At 35.6% G+C, this 13,836-nt stretch overlaps 1 protein-coding gene across 1 annotated transcript; it reads left to right on the forward strand.

Moving 5' to 3' along the window:
- The first annotated feature begins 5,660 nt into the window (after positions 1–5,660).
- Positions 5,661–13,708, forward strand: LOC112049525 (protein penguin). The gene is made up of 8 exons (XM_024087456.2): positions 5,661–6,173; positions 6,765–7,170; positions 7,766–7,893; positions 8,427–8,592; positions 9,368–9,544; positions 10,323–10,551; positions 12,509–12,711; positions 13,514–13,708. Exons 1-8 carry the CDS (start codon positions 5,791–5,793, stop codon positions 13,685–13,687), a joined length of 1,866 nt encoding a protein of 621 aa, XP_023943224.2. The 5' UTR covers positions 5,661–5,790; the 3' UTR covers positions 13,688–13,708.
- The last annotated feature ends 128 nt before the right edge of the window (positions 13,709–13,836 follow it).

The following is a 13,836-nucleotide window of genomic DNA, read 5'->3' on the forward strand; positions in this document are numbered from 1 at the left end:
CCTTTATGTTTAAGACGACAATTTCTATCTGATAGGTATATATTTAAAGCTATGCAATTTTCATATCATCCTTTACGTAATAAACTCCAACTCCTTCTGGAATTTACAGACACTTGTTCGTATTGGTCCCATAAATCTCCCCCGTGTCTTATCAAAAGCTATCGAATATTTTGCTCCATACAAGCGCCAATGTATAGTACATATTGTTACCCTACTTTCGGTATTAAATATAATGCATTAATAACCTCTCTGGATGTTAGAATCAATCCAGATATTCCAAGAAATCAATTTGAAGCTCCTCTGTTTGTAAACATATTAAAAGAAAATGAATTTAATGATTATCATTATATATATAGTGACGCTTCTAAGCATGCATCAGATGGTATAGTAGGAGTTGGAGTTTTTCATTCTCAATATAATATTGTTCAGAAAATAAAACTTCCACCTGAATCATCTGTATTTACTGGAGAATGCCTTGGTTTGTTTAAATCTGTTGAATATATTCTTCTTGCTAAACTTAAGAAATCCATTATATTTACGGACTCTATGAGTGCTCTGCAAGCTCTATCTAGATGTCCTTTTAAGTCTGCTCAAATTCATCATATTATTTTAAAAATTAGAACACTTCTACTTACATGTAATGAAAAAGGCTATTCAGTGGTGTTTTCCTGGGTACCAGGTCACTCAGGCATTCCTGGAAATGAACGTGCTGATCAGCTTGCCAATGAGGCTATTTCATGCGGAGATATGGCAGACTATTGTAACTACGCCTATGATTTGTGTACACTGACAAAACGTTCCCTTCAGGAGTCCTGGAAAGTGGCTTGGTCAATTTCCAGCCAAGCAAAGGGCAAAGCCTTTGCTAGGATACAAAACTTTATATCGACAAAGCCATGGTTCTCAACTATAAAATTGAGCAGGAGGGTAACGTGTATCTTGACGCGTATGCGTTTGGGCCACGTTTGCTCTCCTGTTCAACTTGCGAAATTTGGAATTGTGAGCAGTGATTTGTGCGAGTGTGGTGAAGTGGGTGACCTTAATCACATATTTTTATCATGTCCAAAATTTAATCGAGAATCATTTTACAAGGACCTTATTCTTTTCCACATCCCACTTCCTACTTCCGTTGACATCCTCTTGTCCTATGATAAACCTAAACTTTTTTCCTCTTTTATCCTAAGTAATGATATTAAGTTGTAAATACTTTTAGATGTACAATTTTTTATGTAAATATATGTTTTATTGTATTGAAAATAATTGATTAGTATTTAATTGTAAATATTCGGTATAAGTATTCTATTTTATATTATTTCCTATCCTTTTCTGATCCTTTCTAAAATTCCCGTACCTTCAAAATTTCGAGTTTTATAATTAAACAAGTTTCCTCGTTTTAAATAACAAAAAAAAAAAAAAAAGCACTTGATACTGGCTCAATCGCTCGACGCGCGGAGCCATAGAACGAAGAAGAAGAAGAACCTTTATATTATTTTTAACCGACTTCCAAAAAGGAGGAGGTTCTACGTTCGGCTGTATGTATGTTTTTTTTTTTTTTTTTTTTTTTTTTTTTTTTTTTATGTATGTCCAGCGATAATTCCGTCAATTATGGACCGATTTTGAAAATTCTTTTTTTGTTTTATAGGGTTTACTTCCAGGGTGGTCCCATTTTTTTCATGTCAGGATCTGATGATGGTATCCTGGAGAAATTGAGGGGAACTTTTGAAAGTTGTAGAGACGGCTAGTACGTTTGTTAGTGTTTCCATAAGGTATTTTTAACCACTACAACTTTATGAAGGTTTGGAGTTGGTCTGATGATGGAGCCGAAACACAGACGATGGAACTCGTCAAGGATTAACAGCAGTCACCTTTTGTTTGGGCTTGATTAATTTGTATTAATAAGTACTTTCCACCTATATGGGTTGTGACTGTATTAAGGGTCTGGTGATGAAGACGAGGGACAGTGAAGAGAACTCCTCGACGGTTCACAGTAGCTACCTTGTGTTTGGACTTGATAAATTTGTATTGATGAGAACTTACCACCTATAGTCAAATTGAGTAGGTATTTTAAACTATGTAAACAAACAAAAACAGCTGACTCAGGAGTGCTCAACATTTTATCATTATTTACGAATATTATCATGAAATAAAACTTCCTGTGATAAACAAATATATTTTTAATTCTATATTCCTATATAATATATCCTGTTATTTATCAAACAGATAATGCTTCACTTATATTAAGGGTTCCGTAGGCAATAAAGAACTCTTATAGTTTTGTTTCTTTATTATGTAGAAGCAAGCATAAGGTTTCCTCGACATATTTAAACACATTAATCAAAACGGTTTTCTCGGAGGACGATAAGGGTGATTGATTCGTACGTTTCTTTTTTGGTGGCGGAAACAATAGCAACGCGGAATAACTGCTCCGGCTAGTACCAGGCTCCGGTTCACTAATTTTCGTACTAAACTAAATAAAATTAATTAATTAAACTGATAAAAAACCCGACTGCATAAATGATAAAAAAACGAAAAAAAAAGCTCAGTCCAGAAGTGTAGAAAACAATTAGAAAACAGTCGGGACCTATTATATTGAATAGAATGATTTTCGTCTACATTTTTTAATAGGTCCCGACTTTAGTTTGATCAAATTTTATATCATTTATGCCGGGTTTTTATATTTGTTTAATTAATTAATTTATTTCACACTTTTTAGTTACGATAGATGGTAAATTTCGGATTTATTGGTTACGTTTGTTACAAAGTACGATAATGTATACCTAAGTCCAACCGAAATTAAGTAAATATTCAAAAAATCTACGCAACCCTCGGTGGCCGAATCCGACTCGCACTTGTCCGATTTTTATAATCAATATATTTCTTTTAGTCTATTTTAGGTGTTTTATAACTACATTTCATAAACCTCGCACCTTATAGTCGTCCGCCTCGCGTATTATGTATAGACTTAATTAATATTAGAATTAATAAATAACGTTTTCCTAATTGGTGGTAGTTTTTTTAACATGGCCATGATATACTATTTTGAAATTCTCACAAAAATCCCTTGAATTTGATTCGCATGTTGCAATATTCACAAAAAAAAAACTTCACCCCGATTCTATAACGTCTCACAGTCGTCTTGTTGGTTTTTTTTTTCTAATTTCACCTATCTAAGAACACTTGGGTTATTAAAACAAATCTAACGTTATCTGAATTACGTAAATCCGTTCAACGGTTTGGAAGATATGAGGTAATAAAGAATATTACATACATACATACGGGTAAAAACAGTAAACAAACAACAAATAAACTATAATTAACAATAACAACGAAACGAGAACAAAACGAAATAACAAAAATTACAAGGGAAGAAAATACGCACGACAGACTGGATTTAGTTCACGAATCATTAACGAATACTGATGTATAAGTAGGAGTATTAGTCATAGACAGCAAATAAAGTAGTGTTCTGTGCTGTGAAGTGTGAACTGTCAAATGTCAAATCTTCTTTCACTTATTAATACAAAATCAAAAAAAATATCATAGTATATGGTAATTCTGCAATAAATGAAAGGTTAAATTCACATTAAAATAAAAGAAATCATCGTTTTAATTACAACTTCTTTCTTCTTTTGATATGAAAATACGACATTTATAAAATAATTAAAGTTATAATTTAATTTTATAAATGCACATTTAATACCCATAAAACTCAATATCTTTATTTTTCATAATGGTTTGTGACTCATGTCTGCTTGGGTTCTTTTTATGTCGTTTGTATTGTTTTTGTGCAAACTCTATATATTTAACATAGAGGAATTAGAAATGGAAATGGATAGCACCCAAATGCAGCAACAAAATTGTCTGTCGTTTTTTGAAGGGTACGAGGTAAACTCAGTCATCGATAATATTTAACAAAAATAAATAATAAAATATTTAACAAGAATAATATAATCTGTACACAGAATATTAAATTAATGGATCGATGTTTTGCTGTTTGTTCGTTCGTTAGAAGAATAGTATTTATTTTTCTTTTAGATATTGTTTTTATTACAAATTTATTATTTATTATAATTATGTTTTTGATGACCTCCGTGGCGCAATGGTATGCGCGGTGGATTTACAAGAAGGAGGTCCTGGGTTGGATTCCCGACTGGGCTGATTGAGGTTTTCTTAATTGGACCAGGTCTGGCTGGTGGAAGGCTTCGGCCGTGGCTAGTTACCACCCTACCGGCAAAGACGTACCGCCGAGCGATTTAGCGTTCCGGTACGATGCCGTAACCGAAAGGGGTGTGGATTTTCATCCTCCTCCTTACAAGTTAGCCCGCTTCCATCTAAGACTACATCATCACTTACCATCAGGTGAGATTGTAGTCAAGGGCTAACTTGTAAACAAAAAAAAAAAAATCTTAGATTGCATCATCGCTTACCATCAGGTGAAACTGAAATCGAACGTCACGTCATCTTTTAGTGAATTAGAAGTTGTTGACCATTTTTCATGCCATTGAACTACTTACTACACAAAGCGGAATGATTAGGGAGTTTTTTCAGTCGACGAAAACGATTACAACAATGAAACATCGATACGATATAAGTATACACGCGTTAGATCGTTGATTGATTGACAGAGAGGTAACGTCTTGCGAGGCAGGTCCTTCTATAATTAGTCCAAGATAATTAATTAATTGTATGTGAATCCGGGCTCAAAAGGGCTAGAACCCAGAGCCGTAAAGCTTATTATTAAAAATAAAATGTATGTGAATCGAAACGAAAAGTGTCGCCTAAAAGAACCTTTTTGAGTAGTGATATTGTTGTGTAAAAAGCCTAAAGTTGTGGACTATAGATGGATTATGACTGTATTAAGGGTCTGATGATAAAGACGAGGGACAGTGAAGAGAACTCCTCGACGGTTCACAGTAGCTACCTCGTGTTTGGACTTGATAAATTTGTATTGATGAGAACTTTCCACCTAGATGGATTGTGACTGTATTAAGGGTCAGATGATGAAGACGAGGGACAGTGAAGAGAACTCCTCGACGGTTCACAGTAGCTACCTTGTGTTTGGACTTGATAAACTTGTATTGATGAGAACTTTCCACCTAGATAGATTGCGACTGTATTAAGGGTCTGGTGATGAAGACGAAGCACAGTGAAGAGAACTCCTCGACGGCTCACAGGAGCTACCTTGTGTGTGGACTTGATAATTTTGTATTGTTAAGAACTTTCCACTTAGATAGGTTGTGACTGTACACACGCAGTGGGTATGCTAACACTAAAAATAAAAAAATAAAAATTTTAATAAAAAAAATTCAACCGACTTCCAACTCAAAAAATAACTTTAACTAAAAAGCAAAAAATAACATCCTACCTATGTGCTACCTTCTGATCAGTTTGAAGGCGGTGCCAAGCCAGTGTCGTGTTTTAATTAAAGCTGTTTCTGGAATAACCACAGAAATTTTGTAGTTTAAACGTATTTAATTAAAACATCACTGGCTTGGCACCGCCTTCAAACTGATCAGAAGGTAGCACATAGGTAGGATGTTATTTTTTGCTTTTTAGTTAAAGTTATTTTTTGAGTTGGAAGTCGGTTGAATTTTTTTTATTAAAATTTTTATTACTCTTTGGTATAAAGCTCTTCTTTGGTATATGTGTCTTATATTTGGTTAAATGTCAATTGTCATTGTCATTTGTCAAAATAAAAAAACAACCTTACAACTTGGAAATAGCACGTGTAAATATCTTTTATTTATTGTGTAATTGATTTAATTAACTATTAGTATTACATTAAATTAAAACATGCAAAAAACTAAGCGTAAGGGCACTGAAAATGATGCAACACCACCAAAGAAAAAGAAAGTGCAATTTGAAGGATCAAATGTTAGAGATGACCAGAATAAACAAAAAGGGGAAAAAGGTAAAAAACCTTTTGATAAATCAAAAAAGGATATGAAAAAAGGAGGAAAACCCATTTTTACTAAACCTGGGTTTAAAGGTAAACACGATGCTTCTAAAGGAAGTAAAAAATCGGCCAATAACCAAAATCCAGATGAGAAGCCGAAATGGTCTGAAATGAAAAAAGAAAAAAAGAATTTAAGACTGGAACGACGCAAAGCTAAAGCCACTGCTGAAATATTTGAAATCTCCCATAAGGCTAAATTGTTAGCAGCTCAAATACAAAGGTATATTAAATTTAAAGTATTGTAAGTCTGAAATAATATTCTTAAAACAAAAGTAATACTCCTTAAACAAAATTAAAGAATAATAGGCAGATAGAGCGCGTGGAATAAGACAGTGTTGTAGCTGCTCCAAATATAATTTTGCAATTTTGTATGTGTATTTTGCATCTATGAAGTCCATGCCACTGTGTATAATAATTACTTACTAGCGGACGCCCTTACAGTAGTATCACTGTAAAAAAATATATACAGTCAAATTGAGAAACCTCCACCTTTTTTTTTGAAGTTGATTAAAAACGTAGTAACTTCTTCCGTTTTCCCAACATTTCCCTTCACTTGATTGTAACGTGATGAAAAGTATACTATAACCTGCCCAGGAGTAAAATGAATTGAAGTGAAAAATAATTGTACCAAATCCATCAAGTAGTAGTTTTTGTTTCTATAACAAACATACAGACAGACAAAAATTTTACTTATTGCATTTGTGGCATCAGTATCAATCACTGATCACACTGATAGTTATTTTGGAAATATATTTCATGTACAGAATTGTCCTCTCTATAGATTTATTATAAAAATGTATCCAAATTTCAGAAAAGTAATTAAACAAGACTTCAAAATCACTGCATGTAAAGAATTGCATTCTTTAATCAAAGGCCAATACAAAGCAATAGCGCTGACGCATGATTTGAGCAGAGTCATACAAGTGCTATTGAAACATAGTACAGAGGACATCAAGAATGAAATCACTGAAGAGTTAATGGATGTAATGGTACCTATGATGCAGTCGAAGTATGCACAACATTCTGTTAAACGTATACTAAAATATGGCACTAATTTTATAAGACATGAAGTTATAAAGAAGTTTTTTGGGCATATCGTGTCGTTGGCCACTCACTCTGTAAGTGCGCCGGTACTGGATTATGCATATGGAGAGTTTGCTACTAAGAAAGAGAAGATACATATGCAGCAAGAATTTTATGGTGATATGTATAAGAATGTAAAAATATTTTTTTAATTATTAGATATACTATTGTTTATTAGATAAACTATAAATAATTAAATTAAAATTGTAAAAAAATATTATACAGGGTCCTGGGGAGTATTTCCCATAACTCTAGGGTTATATTCTTTACCTAAAATTAATATATTATTGGGGTAAATAATATTTCTTTTGTAAATAGATCTTAAAATGTATCCCTACTCCCTTATACACATCCTTATAATAATGACGTAGCCAAGTTTTACGTATTTTAAAATGCAAGAATAGATAAAGGCGCGTGTTACATGGACAGTCGTAATTATCTGAATTGCTTTGTATGAAAATATAAAACATTTTATTTTTTTGGTTAAAAAAATATTAGTAATGCAGTTTGGCTCCTATAAGTGAACTCGAGAACACCGTTAATTTTTGGAAAATACTCCTGAGTACCCTGTGTACTTACTGACCCAACAAATGTATAGCCATGTACACATAAAATCTCTCTTTTTGCTCATTGTAGGATGATCAAGTCTCTAGCCTGGTATATCAATAACAATTATAATTTCACTAGTAATAAACTAGAAATCTTTTTAAATATTCAGTTTAATTTCAGACAAAAGATGACAAGGTGAAAACATTAAGTGACACATACAAGGACAGTCCAGAAATGAAGTCTGCAATTCTGCAGTCGTGTAAAGCAAACATCCAACGTATTTTGGATAAGAATTTACATGATGGAGAGTATGTATCTGTGATGTTTCAAAAACACTAAACTTCTTACTTGTTTGGGGTGATTGGCGTGATCCGCAACTTTTTGTGATAAAATGATGATGACTGATGGACATTTTAAAAAACATTTGCACAATTCCTAGTTTTAAATTACATTTTGGATTGTGGATTTACAAGACGGAGGTCCTGGGTTTGATCCCCGGCTGGGCCGATTGAGGTTTTCGTAATTGGTCAAGGTCTGACTGGTGAGAGGCTTTGGCCGTTGCTAATTACCACCCTATTGACAAAGAAGTACTGCCATGCATTTTAGTGTTCTGGTATTGGTGTCGTGTAGAAACCAAAAGGGGTGTGGATTTTCATCCTCCTCCTAACAAGTTAGCCTGCTTTCATCTTAGTTTGCATCATCACTTACCATCAGATGAGGTTATTAGTAAGTCAAGGGCTAACTTGTAAAGAATAAAAAATTAATTTGTACTATCATGATATTCGTCGGATGTTGTCTGCCCACTGGTACTGGTTAAGTTAAATTATAATTTGTTTTTCAGACTATTACATTCAGTGCTGTATGACTACATGAAAGCGTGTAGTGATGAGGACCGCGCAGAACTGATCTCAACCCTCAGCCCGTTGATTGTGCCTCTCAGCAACTCTCTGCCAGGGGTCAACGCTGCCTGCGTCTGTGTGTGGCAAGGAACTAACAAAGACAAGAAGGTATTGTAGGTTACCATAAAAATATACCGGCGAATAAAGCTAGAGTACTCTTTTATACCATACTATCAACAAGCGCGACTTTTAAATTTCAAGTTTATAGCATAATAAATGAAAGACTTTCATACAAACTTGTGAGAGCCTCTTTATTCCGGCCCTATCGAAAATCCATTATTAACAGATACCTATTATCTATAGAATACTTCCCTGCCAAATTTCATCTTTGTACATCAAGCGGATTTTTCGAGAAGTCGTGAGAATGACCTTTCGCATTTATATATTAAGAAGATTAGCCGACGACCGAACATTATTTTCCCCGTTTTGGTCACATTTTTGATCGGTTATTTGCTCCTATTAGTCGTAGCGTGATGTTATGTAGCTTATAGCCTTCCTCGTTAAACAGGCTTATCAACATGAAGAATTTTTTCAATTCTTACCATTAGTTCGTCAGTAGGTAAGGCAGAAAGGAGTACGAAATTGCCTATAACGGGCGAGCAAATGTTGTTTGATGACGTCAGTCAGCTGATCACCGCGCCACTTTAAAATTCTATATCTCGGGAATTAATTAACTTATCAAAATAATTCTTTCACAAGTATTTTTTGTTCTCAACTGAGAATACAGAAAGCTAACATTTAAAAATAGCAAACATTATCCATTATTACATGGTTGCCGCGCTATAGGAATCACGTAGATTTTTAAAAAACTGAACGAAAGCGAAGTCGCGGGCGTTTGCTACTTTTAAATATTTTTTACTGATTAATGTCTGATATTTCACAGGCCATATTAAAAGTGGTAAAAGAACACGTACTACCATTGAGCAAGCACAAAACGGGCTACAGGCTCCTGTTAGCCATCTTTGACTCTGTGGATGATACTGTGCTGGTGAAGAAAACCATAGTCTCAACACTTGCTGGCAATATTCAGGATGTAGCCAGCGACCAACGTGGCAACATGGTAAACTTTGTTTTTTTTTATACACTGAATAAAGAATTTTTGTTCAAAGAATGAAAACTCACCACAGTTAAAAAAAAATTGTGTAACTATTTTAATACTTATTAATCCAATTCAGATTCTTTATTGGCATTATAAATACAAATACAAGTATAAAAATAAGTTAAACTGACGATTGAGCTAAAATCTCAAGGATTTTGTGTCTATATGATTGCTGACTTTAAAAAACTTGTTTTTAAAGACCTGTATTTGTATGTAGGAGTGTCTGTATTTTCTCAAAACTTATTTGATTTGAATGGAAATGTTATTTAAATGCATATAAGGTTGTGTATGTATAGGAATAAGACATTGTTTTGATTTTACTTTAAGAATTGTTGAAACTGCTTCATCCACTAATCACTAGTAGTGTAAATTAGTAAACTACTAGAAATACAAAGTTCTACCAAAATATTTGTGTCAACTTTTCTACAGCTATGTCCTTATATTAAACAGTATGTATTTGTTGAACACAGTGCTGGATTAAAGTAACTTGGGGCCTACTAATCTTCCCCTGTGTGCGGCCTATTTTTAAATGAACTATAAATAAATCGTATAAAAAATAAATAAATAATGTAAAACACACAGGTTTCCAAATTGATTTATTTCATGTGCTCGATTTTGTTTTACAGTTGAATTTGGTGCCCCCAATTAATAAGCAATTGCTTATGTAGCTTATGGGTTAACCAGGACTGGTTGAGTAAAGACATACATTTTATTGCATTTTGTATATATTTTCTTTCAGACTCTGCATTGGCTGGTAAAGCCAAAAGATTCTGCCATCTTTCACCCTGGCATTACATCTTTCTTGGAGGATGGCTTAAAAAGTGGTACATCTAAAAAGGATCCAGAACTTCGTGTATCAGAATTGAGAGAAGCGATATTACCGGCCCTTAAGAGCAATATGGAGGAGGATCCTAAATTCTGGATTGATAAGAGCCGAATGCCTTTAGTAGTAGCTGTACTGTCAACTGGTAACTATTTGTTTTCATTATCATGTCTAATTTTTAGTATTTCTCACCCATTTTCCATGGTTAGAACAACAATTCTGCTGTTTTCTTTGGGTTGCTGGTTTGGTAATAAAGATTGAAAACGTCAGTTCTCTATGACTCTGAAGTAGCGGAAAGTAAAAAAATAAATTATCAGCATTAAAAACTTGTAAACATTAAAAATATTTATAGGAAGTATTTTGTTTCTTTAATATTTTTGTACAGTATTATATATACTCTAGAGGCACAATTGTCCGCCCACCCAGACAGATTCGCGCAGGAGTCCCTCAGGGCTCCGTGCTCTCCCCGCTTTTATACTCGCTCTTCACAAGCGACATTCCCACCGACCACCCGGGCGTACACGTCGCCCAGTTTGCGGACGACACCGCACTGTACGCGACGGCAGTAAACCGGGTCCACATTAGAGCCCGCCTCCAGAAGGCGGTAGACATTATAGGTAAATGGTTCCGCCTTTGGCGTATAGAAGTCAACCCAGAGAAAAGCGCAGCCGTGCTTTTCACTGGCAAAGCAGTCTCCCGTCTCAAGTCCGGACTCAAAGAAGTCTCCCTTTACGGAGCACCCATCCCCTGGCAACGTACTGCCAAGTACCTAGGCGTCACCTTCGATAACCGCATGAGCTTCTCCATGCACGTTAACAAAGCGAGAAAAAAGGCCGCATACGTAATGCACCGTCTTTACGCTATGATAAATAAGAAAAGTAAATTGTCCCTCCGCTCAAAGCTAACGCTTTATAAAACTACGATCCGTCCGATCTTAACCTACGCTAGTGTAGTGTTTGCCCACCGTCCCAAAGCGACCCTTAGGCCGCTTCAAACCCTACAAAATCGTTTTCTGCGTCAAATCACGGGCGCGCCGTGGTTCTTACGCAATAATGACCTCCATAGAGATCTAGAATTACCGACAATAGCTAAGTACATGAAACAGCTCTCTCAAAACTATTTTGACAGAGCTGCCTTCCATCCCAACCAACTAGTGGTTGAGGCCTGCAATTACACTCCCAACCTAAACGCTAACTGCAAGCAGAGGCGTCCCAAGAACGTCCTTTACGATCCAGACGATGACATAACAACCGACAATGCTTCCCAGGCAACACAATCACAAGCTGCACAGCGTCTTCGCCGGCGAAGACGAGGTCCCCGATATCTAACGTCACCCGGACGTGGGTTTTCTAACTCACGACCTTGGGGGCGTCCGGACTGATTCACTCAGGTCACGGTTACCTCCTCCAGAATGGCCCTCTAAGCCGAGGTCCGAGTCTCATAGGAGACGCCCTTAGAGAGCCGTTCCGTCCTCTATCTTTCTTTCAGCCTTCGGGTCACATCAGGCGATGCTTCTGCGCTCGCCCAACCCCCCCGGTGACGCCGTAGTGGTTCCGCAGGGAGCTATCGGTACCTACTCAGACAGAAAAAAAAAAAAAAAATTGTCCGCCGACTTTAATATGACGCGAGTATATTAAAGTGAGCTGATAATTGTGACTCTGAGAATAATATTAGGTAAGTCTGAGAGTGACGGTGTGTGCAAGCAAGGTCAGTTCTTTTTCCCATTTCAAAAGATAGTTTTGTTTGCATAAATATTTATACACACACAAACTGTATAGGTTCATCCCTACTGCCTAAAGTGTAATAAGTTAAAAAAAATTGAGATTTGAAAGGGTTAAAACAATAAATACTCAGAACGCGTCATGGCTTTTCTTCATTGCCACAACGCATTAAGATCGAATACCAAGCCAGCCGCGACACAAATTTCTCTATTTGGTATTTCTGTGATTGCAACAACGCGTCGTGCGCGTTTTCATTAGAGCCATAAAACGAATTTCGTCGTGTGGATGTTTTACTGTGACCACAACGCGTTGTGAGCTATTTTTCCACTCACTGAGCGTAACATATACATTATGTTCAATATAACTCATAAATGTTTTCAGAAACATCAAAATCTCTCTTACAAGCGCTCGCATCTGTGATATGCGATCCGAACTGGACGATCCCAGTCCCCAACAAAGACAGCACGGTGTTGGCAGTGGAAGACGCCGGCATACACATGTCGCTGAAGAAACTCGCCGCGCTCGACAAGACTGCAACTGATAGCTTTGGAGAAGCTGTCTGTGACCATATTTCTGAAGAAACTGTAAGTATTTATAACCCATGCGCGTTAACTTGACAGCTGACTACCAAACACATCCAAAGATCATTCGATTCAGGTGTCAAATTAATCCGCACGAACTGTACGGATCCGAACGAAGTGTTCCGTGAGTTAGGTGGGGGAGTAGTGGGAGGCCGAGCGCTGTGGCGATATAGGCGACTAGCTAATTGTTCTTGTGACGTTCAATCCGTCCACAACTTTTGTTGGATTTTGAAAATTCTTCATGGATTATTTTGGAATATTCGGGGATAATAATGACTTGAATGGAGAAGGAGATTGTTAACTAGTTTTTTAAAAGTTGTCTTTAACCCTACATCCATTGGTTACAAGTCCGGGACTTCATTCAAGGTTATTCTCTGCCACTCAGGGGTTTATTGTTAACATTTTTCGTGGAATGGGTCCCCATTTAATAATTGTGTTTTGCTATTTAAATCCGCTTCTGATGCCAACTCGTATTTCCAACACACGCGATCGCTTCTACGAGAAATTCTATGTAGGTATTTCGAGATTATTGTCATTATAATTGGTTTTCAAGTAACATTGTGATGACGCCACAAAATGAAAGACAGCGTTTTTGATGTTTGGAAAATTTAAAAAAATACATGATTTTAAATTAAGTTTTATAATAAATCCTCAACTTTTATTAATCAATATCGATATATTTCAGACGCTTATTCCATTTACTACAATGAATTTAAACTGCTTACATTGAATTTCATACGAGTCACGAGCCTATTGGTCCGTGCCCACAACATTAATTAACCATATAAATATGATTTTTTTACAGTTGCAAGCATGGCTGTCTACAAATAGAGGTTGTTTTTTCGTTCTTCAGCTCATTGAGAACAACAATGAAAAGATCAGCGGCAAACTCAAGAAACTAATTAAACCTCATATTAATACTCTAAAACAGAAAACTGTTGAAGGAGCTAAATTGTTAGTACAATCTGTTCAGAAATAAAATGAATGTCATGTAAAAATATTAATGATTTTATTTACTTAATAATTAATTATCACACATTAAAATTGAAATTACATTATTTTTAATTACATAAATTAGCTACAACATGGAAAATAAAATATAACATAGAACATACTCCTATCGTGGTG

Source organism: Bicyclus anynana, chromosome 11 (assembly GCF_947172395.1).
Source record: "Bicyclus anynana chromosome 11, ilBicAnyn1.1, whole genome shotgun sequence".
NCBI lineage: Eukaryota > Metazoa > Arthropoda > Insecta > Lepidoptera > Nymphalidae > Bicyclus > Bicyclus anynana.

What these genes read in the sequence shown, in the direction of transcription:
- LOC112049525 (XM_024087456.2), top strand. Translation starts at nt 5,791, where the DNA reads ATGCAAAAAACTAAGCGTAAGGGCACTGAAAATGATGCAACACCACCA. An exon ending in ATGGTGATATGTATAAGAAT is followed by an intron (nt 7,171 to 7,765) that starts GTAAAAATATTT and finishes GTTTAATTTCAG; the next exon opens with ACAAAAGATGACAAGGTGAA. An exon ending in GAACTAACAAAGACAAGAAG is followed by an intron (nt 8,593 to 9,367) that starts GTATTGTAGGTT and finishes GATATTTCACAG; the next exon opens with GCCATATTAAAAGTGGTAAA.